The following is a 20,940-nucleotide window of genomic DNA, read 5'->3' on the forward strand; positions in this document are numbered from 1 at the left end:
CTACCATAGAGCAAAATGACCCAGTCTCTCTCTCTCACACACACACAAGCATTCTTTTTCTCACATTATCCCCCATCATGTTCCATCTTAAGTGACTAGATAAAGTTTCCTGTGCTATACAGCAGGATCTTATTGTGTATCTACTCCAAATGCAATAGTTTGCATCTATTAACCCCAGACTCCCAGTCTATCCCACTCCCTCCCCCACCTCCTTGCTAACCACAGGTCTGTTCTCCAACTCCATGAGTTTTTTTTTCCTCTGGAAAGGTTCATTTGTGTTTTTTTCAAAGATCAACAGCACTTAGTGGTATCCTTACTTTGGGTTATTCCTTAGGCCCAGCTGCACAAAACCTTTCTTTATATTACAGCCTTTTAAGATCTTATTCTTCTCTGTTTTTATTTACATTGTCAGTCTACTAGTGTTCAAACAAGAGATAAGTTATTACATCAGGTGTGGGTTTTAGGTATATCGTGACAGGGAGAATTAAGAGACATTTTAGAGGAAGATTTAAAAAACGAAAATTCCAAAATGATAAAAACTTAACCTAAAAAGATGACTATTTTCTAAAAGAAAAGAAGCCACGACAACCTATATTTTATAATACTAACAGGACATTGTTCATAAGCTCAATCGTTTTATCTTAGTGTTAAAATAAAAGAATAACAGAATTTAAGAGCTAGACCAGATTTCATTATCTAAATTAGAGATTTTCAACGTGACACCACTGACATGTGGCGCCAGCTTATTCTTTGTTGTAAAGAGCCTTCTTATGTATTGTAGGATGTTTAGCAGCATCTCTGGACTCTAACCACTAAATACCAGAAGTACTGTCTCACCCAGGGTGACAGTCTGCAGTATCCCTAGACATTGCCAAATGTCCCCTGCAGATAAATTTCCCTCACCTCAGATCTACTGTTCTATGACAGAGATGCATGTAGTAGTCATGACTAGAGAGGATTTCTATTGCAATTCTCAAATGGAATACAGAGGATGTAGTCAAAATCATAGGCAGGAGGAATAAATTTAAAATACGATAAAGATCTCAAAAAAGTCTAAATTTCTATAGCAAAGAATACCTTTTCTGTTTCTTTAGATGCTAATATGACCAGAATGACACAGAAGTTACTATACTGCTTGCATTTTTAAAAAATGCTTTCCTGTAAATATAACATAGGAAGGCAGAGTTATGGACTGAATGTTCCTGTTTCCCAAAATTCATATGTTGAAATCTATGAAGTATCAGTAGGTGGGGCCTTTCGGTGATAATTAGGAATAGATGAGATCACAAGGGTGGAATCTTCATGAGTGGGATTACTGCCCTGGAAGAGTCACAAGAGAGCTGCTTCCTTTCTCTGTGCTCTGCCGTGCCCTGGAGGATACAAGGAAAGAGTCCCAGTCTGCATTCTGGAAGAAGGCTTTCCCCAGGACTTGGCCATGCTGGCACCCTGATGTTGGATATCTAGTCTCCAAACTCTGAGAAATAAATTTCTATTGTTTATGAGCCACCCAGTCTATTGTAGTTTGTTAAAGCAGCCAGACCACACTAAAACATTATCATAAAATAGGAAACATCAGATATAGCCTTGGTGCAATCAAGAATTTGCTGACTTATGGCTGCTTGCCAGAGTCTGCAATCATACTGAGTAGCTTTACAATATTTAGGAGCTGTACCAACCTCTCCATTTTTTTTTTTTTAATAATTAGAAGTAAAACCAATCTACTCAAACCCAAAACTTAGTAAATGTGTGATCTGGAGGAAGTTACTTAATTTCTCTAAGTTTATGAAATTCAAATGATAATATAACTCATGAATAAGTTAAAAAAAAGTTTGAGTTTTGGTGTATAGAAAGCTCAGTTAATGATACATGATTAATAAATAGTAATAGTTATTATCAATATGGATTATAAAAGTTGTACTAAATTTTATCTTCTAAAACTTGTATCTTCTGCTTTTGGCATTGGTTTATAGACAGTATGGTAGGAAATCTTTTTCTAATCTGTCAGTCAATGTCAACATAACAGAAGAATCACAGTTTCAAAATGAAAAGTTTTCTGATGCCTCCGACAGGTTCAGAGCCTGTCTTAATACGATTGCCCTGTGCTAGCTAACTTCTTATTTAACCTTACATATGTATATATCTTCTTCCAGTTGGATAGCAAATATCCTTATTGGAAGTATTTTATTTTGTATTTGTTTTCCAATATTACTGCAAGATAGGTGAGAGTTATAATAAGCATGCAATTTGAGCTTGTACTTCTTGACTGCCAAGAGAATTTTCAAATGTAAACATAATTCAAGATGATTTACCAACTATCTAACAATTAGCAAAACACCAAATTAGGAAGACACCTAAACATGGCAAAAAAATAAAATAAAAAACCCCAGGTGAACCACTCCTTCTAAATCTTTAACTTGGTACCATCAAATTAATCAACAATTAGCACAGTGCTACCTGACAGGGAAATCTGACCCTGACACTTGGTCTATATGCTCTTCTTTCTATTCTACAATACCATGTCAGTACATTCTGTATTTAGGTACTCATTTTCAAATTACACTTGTGCCATAATAATTATCCTTTAACCACTTGAATTTTCCATCATAGCTGCAACGTGAAATAACAGCACCTACCATTATAGTGTTTAATTGTGTCAATGGTTAAGAATCTCTTCACCACAAGATAAGCAGCTCCAGGTTCAGCTAAGGAACTCCACCGAAGCACCTGTTCCAACACATTTTCTGTGTAGTGAAGAGGGCGTTCTGCAAAAAATAAAACCAAATCAAATTATAAAAAGTCTTAATTTTTAAAAAGTTATAAATTAAGGAAAAAAGCTCTATATACAACAATAAGCATAACTGGATCTTATGGTACACAAGAATAAGGCTAGAAGTACACACAAGAGACCCTAAGACCTGGAACATAATAAATTTTATAATAAAGTATAAGCACATAATAAAACTAACTGTATAAATGAATCTGTGCAGGGACATTTGTTTGTTACTCAACTATTTTTTAAAAATTCAAAAGTTCTATCCTTTAGACAAAATCTCAGAAATAAAGTCGCCTTTTTGGATAACAAATTAGTGAATTACTCTACCTTTTAATTTAAAAAACATTCTGGTTTCTTTATGGAAAGCTTCCTGTCTGCATATGCAATTGAATAATTAGAAGAGGACTAGCAAAATTAATTTTGTCCAGTACTAAAATAAATAAATCCTTTGTTTATCCCAACAAGACTAGAATAATTTCTGAACAATACTAGTGAACAACTTACAGCTGATACAGTCAACTTATATGACATTATAAAATATAATTTCAACAGAGAACATATGATAATCATCAAACTACTGAGCAATCGTGTTTAACTATTAGTGGAAATATCAATCAGAAACATTATGTAGCAATGTTATACATTAAAATAGCAATGTTATACATTAAATAGCAATATTATAATTAACATTGCTATTATTATGTAGCAATGTTATACATTAAAATAGCAATGTTATACATTAAATAGCAATGTTATACATTAAAATAGCAATGTTATACATTAAATAGCAATGTTATACATTAAATAGCAATGTTATACATTAACATTGCTATTATTATGTAGCAATGTTATACATTAACATTGCTATTATTACGTAGCAATGTTATACATTAAAATAGCAATGTTATACATTAAATAGCAATGTTATGTTGCTACATAATGTTTCTGATTGATATTTCCACTAATAGTTAAACACGATTGCTCAGTAGTTTGATGATTATCATATGTTCTCTGTTGAAATTATATTTTATAATGTCATATAAGTTGACTGTATCAGCTGTAAGTTGTTCACTAGTATTGTTCAGAAATTATTCTAGTCTTGTTGGGATAAACAAAGGATTTATTTATTTTAGTACTGGACAAAATTAATTTTGCTAGTCCTCTTCTAATTTTAACGACATCTTAAAGATTTCTCTCTGATTAATGCTCATCCATATACATTCTGTTTTATGCAACTATATTTTTAAAAACATCACAAGCCCTTGGCATAGAGTTAACAACCTCCCCTCACACAGGTTTTTTTAAATTATAATCCAAGTTTCATAGGAAAGTTTTTTGCTGATCAAAATATGTCAATCAGAAAATGTTACAACAGAAGCATATGCTAGGAAAAAAGAAATTCAAATCTTTTCACAGCACACTGAAAATAGCATAATTGAAATAGCAAGAACATAAGCTCTAACATGAAGACACTGATGTAATGTTCCCAGTACCATAGCCATATATAAGTCAATTCAACTCTTTCATACTCTCCTACATGTGAAACACATGGCACTTGGGCTTTTTGTTTTTTGGTTAAAGTAATGCTACTGACAAACAACAAAGCATTTGACAACAGCATCATACTTGTATATGACCCATGCTATTTTAGTTGGTAATAAAAATCACAAGTAAAAAAGACCAAGTATATCACATCTTCTTAAGATTGGTCTCCCCTATTATGAGCACAGCATTCCAGAATGTATCAAAAATCCTAGGTCCACAGAAGACGAAAATAAGTTGTCTGGTTCCAGGGTGAATAACTGGGATTTCTGCATCCTGTTCAGTACAATGGAATGTTCCTGCATTCTCTACATATTGTTGCAATCCTACTCACTGGAAATTACAAATGACAACAAAATAAAGTGACTAGATCATACATTTTGTAGATAAACCTACTTCTTGTTTACAAATATATCCCCTGCACAAAGAAGAGCACTGAATAACAAATACTTGGGGAAGTATTTGTATCTTAACCAAGTTCTATGGTGACCTATGAATTAACAGGAAATAGCTATAAATGGACCAGCACACAAAATTTTTTGTAAAATCAGACAAAATCTTTTGTGCTACATCAATCTTATTTTTCTTCAAATACTTTTCTAAAAGGTTTGGCAAAAATTCTAATTGCCCATAATTTGCCAAAGTCATAGTTCAATTTTTTTTTCCTACTGTACAGCAAGGGGGTCAGGTTATCCTTACATGTATACATTAAAATTACATTTTTTCCCCCACCCTTTCTTCTGTTGCAACATGAGTATCTAGACAAAGTTCTCAATGCTATTCAGCAGGATCTCCTTGTAAATCTATTCTAAGTTGTGTCTGATAAGCCCAAGCTCCCAATCCCTCCCACTCCCTCCCCCTCCCATCAGGCAGCCACAAGTCTCTTCTCCAAGTCCATGATTTTCTTTTCTGAGGAGATGTTCATTTGTGCTGGATATTAGATTCCAGTTATAAGTGATATCATATGGTATTTGTCTTTGTCTTTCTGGCTCATTTCACTCAGTATGAGGTTCTCTAGTTCCATCCATGTTGCTGCAAATGGCATTATGTCATTGTTTTTTATGGCTGAGTAGTATTCCATTGTGTATATATACCACCTCTTCCGAATCCAATCATCTGTCGATGGACATTTGGGTTGTTTCCATGTCCTGGCTATTGTGAATAGGGCTGCAATGAACATGCAGTTGCACGTGTCTCTCTTAAGTAGAGTTTTGTCTGGATAGATGCCCAAGAGTGGGATTGCGGGGTCATATGGAAGTTCTATGGATAGATTTCTAAGGTATCTCCAAACTGTTCTCCATAGTGGCTGTACCAGTTTACATTCCCACCAACAGTGCAGGAGGGTTCCCTTTTCTCCACAGCCCCTCCAGCACTTGTTATTTGTCGATTTATTAATGATGGCCATTCTGATGGGTGTGAGGTGATATCTCATGGTAGTTTTGATTTGCATTTCTCTTATAATCAGAGATGTTGAGCATTTTTTCATGTGTTTGTTGGCCATCTGATAGTTCAATTGTTGATTAGCCTATAAATTGGGTATTTTTTTTGTTTTGCCTTTTGTTTTTTTGAGGGCCGCACTGCGGCATATGGAGATTCCAAGGCTAGGGGTCCAGTCAGAGCTGTAGCGGCCGACCTACACAACAGTCACAGCAACACCAGATCTGAGCCTTGTCTGCAACCTACACCTCAGCTCACAGCCGCGCCAGATCCTTAACCCACTGAGTGAGGCCAGGGATCAAACCTACAACCTCTTGGTTCCTAGTAGGATTCGTTTCTGCTGTGCCACAACAGGAACTCCTAAATTGGGTATCTTCTATTAATAGAGGTTATAATTAAAATTAACTCTTTAGAAATAAAACAATAGAATAAGCATTCTCTTCACTTTTGGTATTATACAATTCTTGGACCTACTACTTGCAAACCCTAGAACACTACTAACCCCATTAACAGTTGTCATTTCTAGAAGAACAACTATGTTTCAGACATTATATATACCAGACACTTTCATCAGTTATCTACCTTACATCAGTTATCTACCTTACCTCAGTTATCACTTTTAATTCTTACAACACTCTTCATTACATACTATCATTCTTTACATTTTACATGTAAAAGAACCCAAGGATCAGAGAGGCTTCAGCCACATGTCTAAAATCAAACAGCTGGTTTAAGAGAGGAACAGAGATTTAAATCCTAAATCTAACTGACTTGATAGCCCCAAATCATAACTATTATACTTGGTTTTATTTAGGACAAATTTGTAAACCTCCCATGATGATTTTCACACATGTAATTTTGGGGAAAAAGTACCAACGCACCACACTATTTCTGAGAACTAAACAAGGTATAGAAGCAAAGTGAAAAACATCAATTTCATAATTTCCCTTTCACTTTCCTAACCTCAGTGAGAAGATGATAAGGAAACAGGATAGTTTCAATATCCTTTATGTAAATAAACTGATGATACTGCAGCTGATTTGAAGGTGGGAATGATATTCTTCACCGGAAAGCTATCTGGATTGAAATAAAAATCTTATTCTCTTTATTACAAGATTAAATTGGTAATGAGACTTCCAACTATTAGAATATAAAGATCACTATTAAAAGTAAATACAGTAGTTTTAGTTATACTGAAATATATACTAATAGATCCAGAGGCAAATACATATTTTCAAAAAAAAATTAACCAAATATATTTTTCACATCAGTCTCATAGTATGAAACACTTTAGGAGACTGAAAATCCTGAAGATCCAATTCCTGCATAAAAATAGAGCCGAAAGATGGGCTGAAAAAAAATAAAGATGTATTAGATTGTTAAATCATACAATTACAAAAGAAAGAGGTAAGAGGCAAGAAAAATCGAATCATCACACATGTTGGAATATAAATTCCTACAAATAAATGTGTTTATTAATAGTTACATTTACAACTATTTGTCATGATAGATTTTATGGTACATATGTCAGCTGGCATTAGGGCATTGCTAGAAAAACATAACAGATTTCCATACAATCTCTAGCATTAAAATTGTTGAAAATTCAGTGTAGTTATTTAAGAATAGTAGCATATGGAGGTAGTTCTTTAGCTAGGTAAATCATGTTATCAACAGTCTAAAATCTTATTTACAGAATTAAACCTAGTCTCCCTTGTTAAATTGAGAGCTATTCATTTCCATCTGAAATAAAGGTGTTGTCCTGAAACTTGTGACAGTAATGACACAAGATTTCCAGGGACAATTATAACTTTCTTAATAATTAAATTTTTAGTCTCAAGCCTAGAGCTATGCAAGTCCTTCTCTGTCCTATCCACTCAAAGTGTGACAGCACTTGTGTAGATCAAGACAAGGGCTAGAAAGACGCTGGTTAAAAAATAAACTGCTCTTCCATACTGCAGTAGCTACCAGGAGAAAGAAGAAAAGTTTTGTTATTATGTTGCCAAGTGGAAACTGCTTCACAAACTCCAACCTCTCAGTGAGGAAGCCCATTTAAATAAGGCGGCTAGGAAGATGATTTTTTTTTCAGCATATGAAGGACTTAAAGGTTATGGGTCTACATGGGCAGATGATGAGTTCATTTTTAAGGTGAAGCATTAAAATAACATTGTACTTTAGAAGTTGGGTGAAGGTGATACCCTCTCCTGAGGGGGGTTTCTACTTGTCCCAATGATTGGCGACAGGGGGTCAAGGGTGCCTGGCATCTTTCAAAAAATGGAACAAATGAAGACTTGTTCTCTATCTAGTACAAATTTCACATGTCCTACAGACATTCACATAGAGGGAAAAACCTACTTATAAACTAACTGAGCTTAGACTCTAGCTAAGCTTTAAATATATTTTCCAAAATATTTTATATGATTTATTTTAATATTTTATTTTATTTTATTTTATTTTTATTTGCTTTGCTTTGCTTTGTTTTGCTTTTTAGGGCTGTACTCACAGCATATGGAAGTTCCCAAGCTAGGGGTCAAATCGGAGCTGTAACTGCCAGCCTACATCACAGCCACAGCAACACGGGATCTCAGCCACATCTGCAAATTACACCACAGCTCATGGCAAGGTGAGATCCTTAACCTACTGAGTGCAGCCAGGGCCCAAACCCACATCATCATGGATACTAGTCAAATTTGTTTTCACTGTGCCACAATGGGAACTCCCAATATCATTTTAATGTGATGTATTTTTTCCATGAATTTGACTATCAAATAAGCAAAAAATAAAAATAAGATTGTGCTTTGTTTGTTTTAACTTCTCCAAGAGTTCTTTACCATTTCCTATGGTCTGAATGTTTGCATGTTTGCCACCCCGCCCGCCCCCCCATTCATATGTTGAAACTAACCCTCAATGTGATGGCACCAGGAGGCAAGGCCTTTGGGAGGTGATTAAATCATGAGGATAAAACTCATGGGTTTAGTGCTTTTACAAAAGAGATTCCACAGAGCACCCTTCCATCCTGTGAGGACTCAGTGAGAAGATAGCCATTTATGATCTAGAAAGAGGGCCTACACAAACACAAAGTCTGATGGCACTCTGACCTTGGACTTCCCAGCCTTCAGAACTGTGAGGAATAAATTTCTGCTGTGGAATGCTGTTACAGAAGGCTGAACAAACTAAGACACCATTTCACAATGATGGTACTTCTTTTAATGATTTATGAGACACAGATAACATGCTTACATCAATCTGTCACATCCATAATGATTCCATTTATAGACTTAAGAATCTATTTTCATTATCTTCAACCATATAGGAATGTCTGAGCATTTATATAGTATAATACATATTTTCCTTTTATTTATTTTTATAATTAGGTTATAATATTTTTTCCCCAAAGGGTATAACAGGAGAGTAAAGAGAATAAATAAAATATCTACTATACAAGGAGGGCATTGGAAATGACAGAGTAGAAAAGTATGCTTTAAAATTTACAGGCACCTGGGAGTTCCTGTAGTGGCTCAGTGGTTAATGAACCCAACTAGGAACCATGAGGTTGCAGGTTTGATCCCTGGCCTCGCTCAGTGGGTTAAGGATCCCGAGTTGCTGTGAGCTGTAGTGTAGGTCACAGATGTAGCTTGGATCCCATGTTGCTGTGCCTGAGGTGTAGGCTGGCAGCTGTATCTCCGATTGAACCCCTAGCCTGGGAACCTCCATATGCCATAGGTGCAGCCCTAAAAAGACAAAAGACAAAATAAAATAAAATAAAATAAAATAAAATAAAATAAAATAAAATAAAATAAAATAAAATAAAATAAAATAAAATAAAATTTACAGGCACCTAAAATAAAATTCAGCACTTCTGGTTCACTTATTTATCCATTTGTTTACTTCTTTATTTTTGGTTGCTTTGTTACTTGGAGGATTTATATTTACTTTAGAAAAAGTACCAATTCCCTGCTGACATTCTTCCTATCAACTACAGTCTTGTGACTACCAATGCCTTCACTTTTATCTTTTTACATTTCACTTTATCATCTCTGCATGGTACTAGAAATAAAGCTTTTAACATTTCAGAAGGTCAGGTGGGACACACAGGTTCCATCTGCTTCAGTAAGGCAACATAATCACAGGCCCCTTTGCTGCTTTCTTAGCTTTGTTCCTCTAAAAGCAGTAAAAAATACTCTTACTTTTTTCTTCTGGTGATTTCAACTTGAATGGTTCACCAAACATTAAAACCATGCCAAATTTGAATTCCTAACTCCATTTAAATGTATTCTTTCTTGATGTACATGCAGTGGGGCTTTGATTAAATATTTGGACATTTACAAGTCAAAACAACTTGAGGTCTCCTAGTCTTTTTATATCTTCATCACGATAACTTTTTTTTAATTAGCAGGAATGAACAACAACAACATCATCAACAACAAAAAAATCCACCTGACTCCAATGGTACCATTCGTGATGTATTAATTGGCACATGCAAGTTAACAATTAGTCATTTTCAGGGTAAACATCCCTTTGTTTTCCCAGATGAAATTTAAAAAAAGTTTTTCCAGATATATTGCAATCTCTCTTCTAGCTATACAGAATTCCTTCCTAGCCTCATCCATTTTGCTTGCTCCTCTTACTCCAGAAGACCAGTGCCCAAAGGCACAGACCTCCAAAGCTGTGACACAGGGATATGCTTTGAGAGAACAAGGGTAGGAAGAAAAGGATGCCTACCTCCAACGATTCATTATTCTGCTGTGGACCTCCTAAAAAAGCAACAGAAGCATGCAGGAGACCATCAGCTATCTAAAAGCTAACTGGGGCCTTGAGATCTCTTAATGGTTCCTAATCTATAAGTGGGAATCACTTTTTATGTGTTTTCAACCTTTCCCCAGGGCAACATTCCCAGTCACTCAGGTTCAGAATGCACACCCCTATCTTGTTCTACCTAAGTTAACAAGACATTTAAGGATATGTTCCACATTATCCACCATGCTAGAGGTAGTGAGAGGTAGAAAGGTCCTAGAAGACATGGTAAATCCTAAAAAACAGAACGGAACCAGGTTACTATTTCACAAGTCAGATTAGTATGCAGTATTGCAGATCCTTAAGCAAATAATCATGAAAAGATCAGTGAGAACCACATTCATCTCATTATCATCATGGGGAAGAGGCATTTGTGTTGGTCTTGAAGGATGGATAATATGGATAAGAAGAAATAATAAAAAGGTATGCATTTATGTATTAATATATTGAAGTACAGTTGATTTACAATATTAGTTTCAGGCATACAACAAAGTGATCCAATGTTTTTATAGCTTATACTCCATTTAAAGTTATCACAAAACAATGCTGCATTGCCCTGTACTGTACAGTGTATCCTTATTGCTTATTTTATATACAATAGTTTGTATCTCTTAATCCCTTAACCCTCTCTCACCTCTACTTCCTTCCCGCTCCTTTAGTTTGTTCTCTATATTGTGAGTCTGTTTCTGTTTCATTTTATACACACACACACACACACACACACACACACACACACACCCATTTGCTTTATTTCTCAGATTCTATGTATAAGGGATTATATGTGGACTTAACAGAATATTTGTATTTTTATGACTCATTTTACATAATACTCTCTAGGTCCATCCACATCATTGCAAATGGCAGAATTTCATTCTTTACGAAGAACAAGTAATTCACTGTGTGTGTGTGTGTGTCTATATTCATCTGTCAATGGACACTTAGGCTGCTTCCATGTCTTGGCTATTGTAAATAATGCTGCCATGAACACTGAAGGGCATATATCTTTTTGAATCACAGTTTTTGTTTTTTCCAGGTATAAACTCAGGAAAGGGTCTAAAAGACATGGAACTGCTAGATAATTTTGTAATTCTATTTTTAGTTTGTAGAGGAACTTCTATACTGTTTTCCATAGTGGTTGCACTAATTTACATTCCTACCAAGTGTCTCCACATTCTCACCAACATTTATTATCTATAGACTTTTTGATGATAGCCATTTTGACAGCTGTGAGGTGATCTCTCATTGTGGTTTTGATCGGCATTTTCCTGATGATTAGTGATGTTGAGCATCTTCTCATGTGCTCGTTGGCCATTTGCATGTCTTCTTTAGAAAAATGTCTGTTTGGATCCTCTGTCCTTTTTTTAACTAGGTTGTTTGGGATTTTTTTGCTATTGACTTATGTGAGTTCATTACATATGTTGGATATTAATCTCTTAACAGATATATAATTTGCAAATATTTTCTCCCATTCAGTAGGTTGTCTTTTCATTTTGTCAATTGTTTCCTTTGCTATACACAAGCTTTTAATTAGATCCCATTTATTTATTCTTCCCATTTGTTTCTTTCGCTTTGGGAGACAGGTCCAAAAAACATTGCAACAATTTATGTCAAAGAATGATCTGCATATGTTCTTTTCTAGGAATTTTATAGTTACAGGTTTTACATTTAAGTACTTAATCCATTTTGAGCCTATTTTTGTATACAGTGTGAGAAAATATTCGAATTTCATCCTTTTACATGTAGCTCTCCAGTTTTCCTAGTACGCCTTATTGATGAGACTGTCTTGTCTTCAATAATGAAAAGATTTTAAGACAATATGATCCTATTTGTGATTCAGAAAGGTAATTCTGGCAGAAATGCTGATAGTTATCTTTCACTCACAAATATGATAAAGCTGGTAACCTAGCCCCTCTCCTTAAAATTAAACAACAAAAATCAGGACTCTACCACCACTGAACCATATAGTAATACAAAATTGTGCTTCAATTACGCAAAAGATGTTAATTGTATGGCAATTATGACCTAGGCACTGTGCCAGACACTAGAGATAGAAAAAAAGTGAGTTTCTCCTTCCTTCTAAAAAGCTCTCATCAAGGAAGATGAAAATAAATTAATGTGATAGGCATGCAAAAAAAAAAAAAAAGCAAAGTGCAATAGAACCCTTAGTAGGGGTTTCAAAGGTGGCAAAGAGGTGAGCTAGATATGGGAACAAAAAAAGGTGCACCTGGGGAGCACATGCTCACACTTAGTCAAGCACAAAGAGTAGAAGTGACTGTTTATAAAGAACATGTAAAATAAGAAAAGATGGTGAAAGAGATCGGAGCAGCAGAAACCCACTGCTTAGGGGACAGACAGGTGAAGAACTGACAAATGAGATAAAATGATGGGAGCACCTGGAGGATCCAGGTAGCAATGAAGACAGAGTGAACTTTTCTGAGAAAATAAATGCCACAGTAAGGACAAGAAAAGTCAAGCCAGAAGCAAATCCACTGGATGTGGCAGTAAGTGGTCACATGAGCCATTTACCAGAGCCCCTTTTCAGCATGGGGCAGACTGAGCTCAGCTATGAGGGAGATGGTGTGAATTGACACCAAAGGACCAGTGTCACTGAATGCTGAAAAGGAGTTTTAATAGAAATTCGACTTTTAAAGAACTGTGCACAATAAAAAAAGGAATAAAAACATCAAAATGGACTAATGCAACACAAAGTATGGATAATCCCATTTCATCCTAACACTGATTACAACACTCCTAATAATACATGACTTCAAGGTTCAATTTTAATTTATCTTGAGCTTGTGGGTGGCAAGATTTTACTTTTGGCAATTTGATAGCTATACTTGAAAGGGTCCCAAGACCTTAGCAGGTATAAGCTATACAGGTGGCCAAGGTACAAAGACGTTATGCATCTTTTTTTTTTTTTTTTTTGCTAGAGGTCTTTAAAACCAAATGGTGTCATTAGAATGTTAGCCTTATTACCACTGGGTAGTCAAGGTGTTTTAAAAGCTCTTTATCCTTCTGCATCTGAGATAAAAGATGACAAAATATCTGATCCCTTCCACTAAAGATAGATAAAAAGGAAAAAAGAAAACCCAAAAACCAAAAAGTTTCTGCTAGGCTTAAAACAATTATTTTAAAAAGTAATAATCTTTTAAATCAGCCTTCTTGATCTTATTAAATAACTAGGATACAGGAATAAGGTGGAAGAGTGAATGGTGGTGGTACATTGAGAATGCTGTTACAGAGTTGCTTGTTCTTTTATAAATAAGGCCTTATTTCCGAGGCAGCAACATCCATGCCTAATGCTTTACAGTCTATGTTTATAAGCAATAAAATAATCTAATTATTTCAATGAGGAAGGTCCTAGGAGGGCAGTGGCACTCACATATATCAACACACGCACTGGTAGAGACAGGAACTCGTAATGAGGTATTAAGCTTTAGAAAAACAGAAAATGTTAGGAATGACTTGCAAAATAAAAAATATATATACGAAATACAAAAAAAATTTCTTCCAACTCTAAGGACTTTTAAGACTCCCTAGCATGAAACCTACTTACCAAGCTCTTCATTTTCTATGACTTCAAATGTGGCCCAGATATCATCTTTCATAGGAATTATATTTTTTATCGCTAATATATCAGTAGTTAATTCTTCTGCTTCCATCACAGGAGATATCTGCAAGAGAAGCAAAATTTCTTCAAAATATACGTCAGACACAGATGTAGCCTTTGCTAGGGTGGGAATAGCCCCTCATGCCTGTACCCACCACCTAATGATACTCCAAGTTTCCTCTTAGTATCTTTAACTAGCTTCTTAAAGCTCATGGAGAAAACAGCTTATTCAGATCTTCTCCACATAATGTAACAAAAATTACAAAGTGGACATAATCAGGAAGATAATTTTCTTCTCATTTAGTAAACAATTAGATTAATTCAAAAGGGAAGGATATACCTATTCATACTCAGAAAGACCTTTAACAGAGAGCAGATCCAATGATCTTGCTGGGATAAAACTTTTTACTCTATAGTTCTACAATCAGAAGTTCAAAGTGGCTTGTTTCGTTCAGCTTCAACCCTAAATTATACACAGTCACCTGCTGTCTCCCATGCCAAAAAGTCCCCGGGGTTTAGTGGTCTGTGGGTTATCTTGCCAGGCAAAGTGACAGATGGTGAGATCCTGAAGAGTGCTGGAGCCAGGCTTTCAGGGCACAGGCTACTGTCTGCAGTATCAGCTGGGAAGGCAAGGGGGCAGCTCTGCAAGAGCCTCAAAGCCTCAGGCTACTGCACAAGCACACCACCTTCTTCAGTGACTTGGGGGATTTTTGATTTGTTTCTTTCTGTTTTTCTTTTTGCCAGTCTTAAAGGCACACTGGCCAAAAGAAGTTGGCTTTCTTCAATTAGAATTCAGTAATAACATTAAACAAAGAAAAGATGATAGAGCATTAGAATACAGCAGCTGCAACTTAGTACACATTTTCAGTAAAAGTAGGCACCTGTTAAAAAATTCCTTAGAAAATGTGCTCACTTCCATGTCTTCTGTCCATTATTGATCATAAGCATATTGTATACATATAAGTAACACAAAATGTTTTTCATTACAGGTAACTCATATAGTTCATCTTATGGAGTTCATGAAATTGAGTGCTTTCTTTGGATTATATTAATGATACCACGAAGTCCATTATTTTCTAGTTAGGAAAGCCCAATGTAATACAACCGTAAAAGCAAAAATAAATTTAAAAAATTAAAATTATAAAAAAGTTAGCATCTGGGAAAAGTAGAGAACTTTAAGCAGCAGAAACATTAGTAGATGAGTCACTTCAGTGATGCTATTCATCTGAAATGGCGTTACAATTTTTTAAGTGTGGTCCTTTCTTAAAATAATAAATTACTGAGAAATCCAACTAGAGAAAGAGTTGGCAGGAAGCCAACTCCTCAGGTTGACTTAGGAATAGAAGACCAGAACACACCCTCTTATCCCACATGACCCCCAAGGCCCCTCTTTACCACACCTAGGACTCCACCAAGCACACTTTGGAAATCATTACTCTAAGGAATATGTGCATCGGTACAGTGAACATCAGGTTTGGAATATGATGATCAAGTTTGCATCTAGGCTTTAATGATACCAATTCCCAGTTTCTATTCATACAAACTTGAAACATCCCCTGCTTCACCTATCTCCTTGGGTTGAGATGATGATTATCTGAGATAAAAATAAGAGTTTTGCAAGGTCATAAATATTAAACAAATGTTAATCATTATTTCTGCATTTTTTTGTCATGTTTTCAAGAGAATTTAGAGTTGTCATAGGTGAAACTGGAAAGTCCTTTATGTGAAAATATTTAAAATATGAATGTTGCTCAATTGTAATAACTTTTGCATGGCTTTATTAGTAAGATCAAGTTAAAATGAGCCACAAAAGGGTTTATGTGTAAGGGGAGTTTAGTCGTGTGCCTTGGATACCTCTTCCCACATTAGTGGTGGACTTGTTACTGATTAATCTCTACTGGTTTCTCATATTCCCTACAATCAACATCACATGGTCAGTGTAACAAAGCGATGTGGCCAAGGAGAGGCAAGACAGCTCTAGTAGTTCAATTCCATGACTAAGCCAAAGTGTCATAACACATTATCATTAAAAACATACAGAATAATCATTATAATACATTTGACATAATGAAAGTCCAGGATGACCTAATATTAAGACTCTGTTTAATCTTGAGCTTTAAAAAAGATAAGAAGCTAAAGCTGTTAGATGGCAGCATGCGTCTTTTGCATACAGAGAAAGTAATCTTCTTAAGTAGGAATCTGAACCATCAGTGTTATTCTCCCTAAGGCAGACTAAGTACAGAATATGGTAGCATGAGAAGGATCTTTTCAATTCAGAACAAATGTCTAACTAATGTTCTCAAGAAAGGGAAGAATTATCTAATATTCAAGTACATTGAAAGACTGGAAACTAAATACAAGTATACAAGGATGGGGATTAATCAACATCATTATCATCATCATCAACATCAACATCATCATCATCATCAACAACACACCATCACCATCATCACCATCATCAACAACACACCATCACCATCATCACCATCATCATCATCATCAACAATACACCATCACCATCATCAACACACCATCACCATCATCACCATCATCACCATCATCATCATCACACCATCACCATCATCATTAACACACCATCACCATCATCATCATCATCAACAATACACCATCACCATCATCAACACACCATCACCATCATCACCATCATCACCATCATCATCATCACACCATCACCATCATCATTAACACACCATCACCATCATCATCATCATCATCAACACACCATCACCATCATCATCAACACACCATCACTATCATCACCATCATCATCATCATCAACAACACACCATCACCATCATCATTAACACACCATCACCATCATCACCATCATCATCATCATCAACAATACACCATCACCATCACCATCATCAACACACCATCACCATCATCACCATCATCATCATCATCAACAACACACCATCACCATCATCATTAACACACCATCACCATCATCATCATCATCATCAACACACCATCACCATCATCATCAACACACCATCACTATCATCATTAACACACCATCACCATCATCACCATCATCATCAACACACCATCACCATCATCATCATCACAGTATTACTAGCAGTAGCTTATTAAGCTACTACTTATATACTGAGCAATTTGCTAAGTGTTTTATAGGCAAGATCTTATTGAGTCCTCACATCAATGCTATGATACAAATTCTATAATTTTCCCTCATTTTATAGGTAAGAAGATTGAGGCTAAGTTGCTTAATATTAAGAAGGTAAGAAGGGGAGGAGCAAGGGTTAGGGCTAAGGTTGTTTTGCAGATTCTATGGAACATTTTAATTACAACCCAAAGAATATAGGATGGTCCCTTTCCAAATGACTAAACACAGAATTTCCAGAGGATATAAGTATGAAGAGTCAAACCTGTCATGATTTGAATTAGACATGTAAAGTAAAATAGAAGAAATAACGGAAAATTCAAGATATGCAAACTAATGCTAACACTTATGATTTCCAATATCACTCTTTATATTCATCTTTAGGACTCACCCGGATTATAATACTGCAGTCAGGTTCCTTCCTTTCTACATATACTTCAATTAACAAATCTCCAGCCTGGGAAACCTAGAAAAGGGCAGATGTGAAAACAGCAAATGTAAGTATGTTGCAAGAATACACAGTCCTAAACATATTTCTAAAGACTGTATAATAATGAAATGAGATCAACCCCCCTGCTAACAGCATAATGATACCCATTTTCCAGATGTGATTATGTAAGGACTAGGAATGATAGTCCTTACATAATATATGTAAATTATGCAAATGATATAATCAGCAACCACAATCACAATGCAATTTTTTATTTCTTACTCAAGAGTTTAGTGACCTCACATACCCTTAAAATTCTTATTAGGGAGTTATCGTCATGGCTCAGTGGTAAAGAACCCCACTAGTATCCATAAGGATGTGGGTTTGATTCCTGGACTCGCTCAGGGGGTTAAGGATCCAGCATTGCCGTGAGCTGTGGTATAGGTCACAGATGTGGCTCAGATCCCGCATTGCTGTGGCTGTGGGATCTAATTCAGCCTCTAGCCTGGGAACTTCCACATGCTACAAGTGTGGCCATAACAAAAGCAAAAAACAAACAAACAAACGAAAACTTACTGAAATAATGAATTTGGCTAGAGTGAAACAGAGATGAAAAGTCCAAATTGAAATATGAAGATAAATTAGGTCAGGGCTATATTAAAATTACAAATAGAAAAAGTATAGTTAGCAAAGAAAATTAAAAGTGAAGTGATGATAGATTAAGGAGCTAATAAAGATAAATTTTTATTTTAATTATCTTTAGCTAAGCATCAAGTGCTAGGTTATCTGGGTTACTGCTATACCCAAGAAGACATATTAAGTGAAGAATAAAATATACAAGCCAGAAAATAAAAAGCATAATTGCTATGTAGCTTGACAGCATAATGTGGAGAAGATTAACAAAAGAACCAAAGGAATCTATGAAAAATATTTTGAATTGCTTTTTTCAGAAATTCCCTTGTTCTATAACCACTTAGAAATAATATCCATCACTCATTTTTTAAAAAAAATCATATGGAGGAACAATCATCCTGAAGTTAAATTTGCCTCAGAATAAAACCTGATGAGTAAACTTCTGGGGAAAACATTAAAGGCATTAAAAATGTACTTTGAAGAAGTGTTCTTAGTTATTCTCAAGGCTTAGGAAAGCTTATTTCCAATTTTTCTTTCTCACTTTCAGCACCTTACAAAAATTCTAGGGAAGAAAAGATACAGTTGACATTTTTATTTTTCCCTGTGTTTGCATAAATAACTCTCCAGGAAGGACACATTTTAAAAATTAAAAAACCAAATACAAAGAACACAGCCCAAAACAAGAAAAGCTAAGAAATTCAAACAGAAATAAGACACAGAGACTGTCAGAAAACTACTTCAGAGGAGAGTTTTCAATGAATTAGAGATAAACTCCAGCAAAAGAACAGATTTTTTTTCCCCAACCTCTTCTGCTTTCCTTTCCAAATCAGTCTCTTTTATAGACAATTATTTTCTTATTTTCACTTACTTCTACTTAATTAAAAAACATTCAAGACTCATTTCTTTATTGTAGTATGAATATAAATGATAAAACTGCAGAACGGTATTCATACTTTATCCAATATCAATATAGAGCGTGTTGCCAAAGATTATCCCTTGGGCTCAAATAATCCTTTATTTCATAACTGAAACTCTCCCCCAAAAGCGAGAACCCAAGCAAATTAACTGATAATAAGCCACATTTTTTAGTGTTACACCTAGCTCTCTGGAGGGTGCATTAATTACCTTCGGTCAAAATGGAGGGAGTACTTTCTTAGGGATTTAAAAACAAAGTATTAGTACTTGGGGGTCTAGGCACGAGAGAAAGTCTTTTCTCAACTTCCTCACATGGAATGATAACTCCGAGGGCTTTTCTAATTTGTTCTGTGTGTTGTAGGAATGAGGTGAACTTAGGATTTGATTAATAAGGAAGCATTCACCTCATGCTCTGAGTGTGTCTCTGAGGAGAAATATTTGATCCAGTTCTATTATTTACATTGGTACCCTGAATCCACTACAATCCCTAGTCAGAAGAAGATGATTAGAGATCAACTCTAAGAAAGTCTACTGAATACTCATCAAATGAGGAAAGGTACCCTGGAAAAGCTAAGTGCAACCTGAACAGAGAAATCCAATATAAGGAGACTGAGGAAAGCAAGAGAAGACATAGAAAAGTCAACCTAAGACATAAATTAACGTAGGTTACAAAGAGCATGTGAGAAACATTCCCACCATTGCAATCATCCAAAAGCATGCAAAGCAAAAGCATATAAGAAGTAACTTATGATTTCACAAGCATAATGGAAAGATGCCGGGAGTCTGAATTTTCAATATACTCTAGCATTTTTTTTTTTTTTACTTTAAATGCTTCCTTTGAAATCCACTAGTATTTTCAACAGTGGTTTTAAAAATGAACACTGATTTTTATAAAGGACATGTTGATAAGACTAAAACTGATTTTTGCATCGATGTTTTGAAAAACTCCTATTAGCATACTTGGCTATTTCGTATTTATACATTTTGCTGCAGAACTTCACAACTACTTTATCTAGGTTCTTTTTCCCCATTACTTTCATTTTGCTTCCAATAGGAATTTGAAAATAAATACAATAAATGTTTACTTACAATGAACTGTTTTGTTTTTTATTGTTTTTAAAAAACTTTAAAAATGTATTGGAGGTCTAACTATTACTACTCACTTGAGTGTCTTTCCACTTGGTAATAAAGCTATTTTCTATGTCCATTTGTTTGACTTGGTCTTCTTTAACCTGTTTAAAATATAATTTTGGACATTCTAATAAAATAAAAGGAGTGACGGTACTCATCCTCACATAAACTTTTTTCAGGAATTTAAAGATCAACATGTTAAAAACAAATGAGAATGGCCATTTTAATCAGCGTGGGCTCACACAGCTAGGGCAGAAATAAAGCCAACAGGATAGAGCCTCATAAAGTTTAGAACATCTTATGATGACACCACTTCAGGCTGAAGATTCCATCAATGGAATCTCCTTTGCTGAGTTGACTTAATAAGCAAAGGAGTGATGACTGGTTTGATAGAGTTTATGTTGGTTGAGAGTCAAGACTCATTTCTCAAACAGAAATATTCCTTAAGTGCCTACGAAATTTCCACCATTTGGTTAAAGGTGGACCTAACAAAACTATGTACATAAACATTATTATTAATGTAACAG

The 20,940-nt window shown here is 35.2% G+C and overlaps 1 protein-coding gene across 6 annotated transcripts in view; it reads right to left on the bottom strand.

The window, feature by feature from the left end:
- The window catches only part of ARAP2 (ArfGAP with RhoGAP domain, ankyrin repeat and PH domain 2), a 172,202-nt gene that overhangs the window by 36,095 nt on the left and 115,167 nt on the right, over nt 1-20,940 (bottom strand). For 5 of the 6 annotated variants that reach the window (XM_047799201.1, XM_047799200.1, XM_047799205.1 and 2 more), the window contains 4 exons: nt 20,446-20,514; nt 17,696-17,770; nt 14,103-14,220; nt 2,634-2,762 (listed from right to left, as the gene is read on the bottom strand). In XM_047799201.1, coding sequence (XP_047655157.1) covers nt 2,634-2,762; nt 14,103-14,220; nt 17,696-17,770; nt 20,446-20,514 — 391 coding nt within the window. The remainder of the gene's footprint in view (nt 1-2,633; nt 2,763-14,102; nt 14,221-17,695; nt 17,771-20,445; nt 20,515-20,940) is intronic. The other variant, XM_047799202.1, reaches the window with a different exon arrangement.

This window comes from Phacochoerus africanus, chromosome 10, assembly GCF_016906955.1.
Source record: "Phacochoerus africanus isolate WHEZ1 chromosome 10, ROS_Pafr_v1, whole genome shotgun sequence".
In the NCBI taxonomy this organism is placed as follows: Eukaryota; Metazoa; Chordata; class Mammalia; order Artiodactyla; family Suidae; genus Phacochoerus; species Phacochoerus africanus.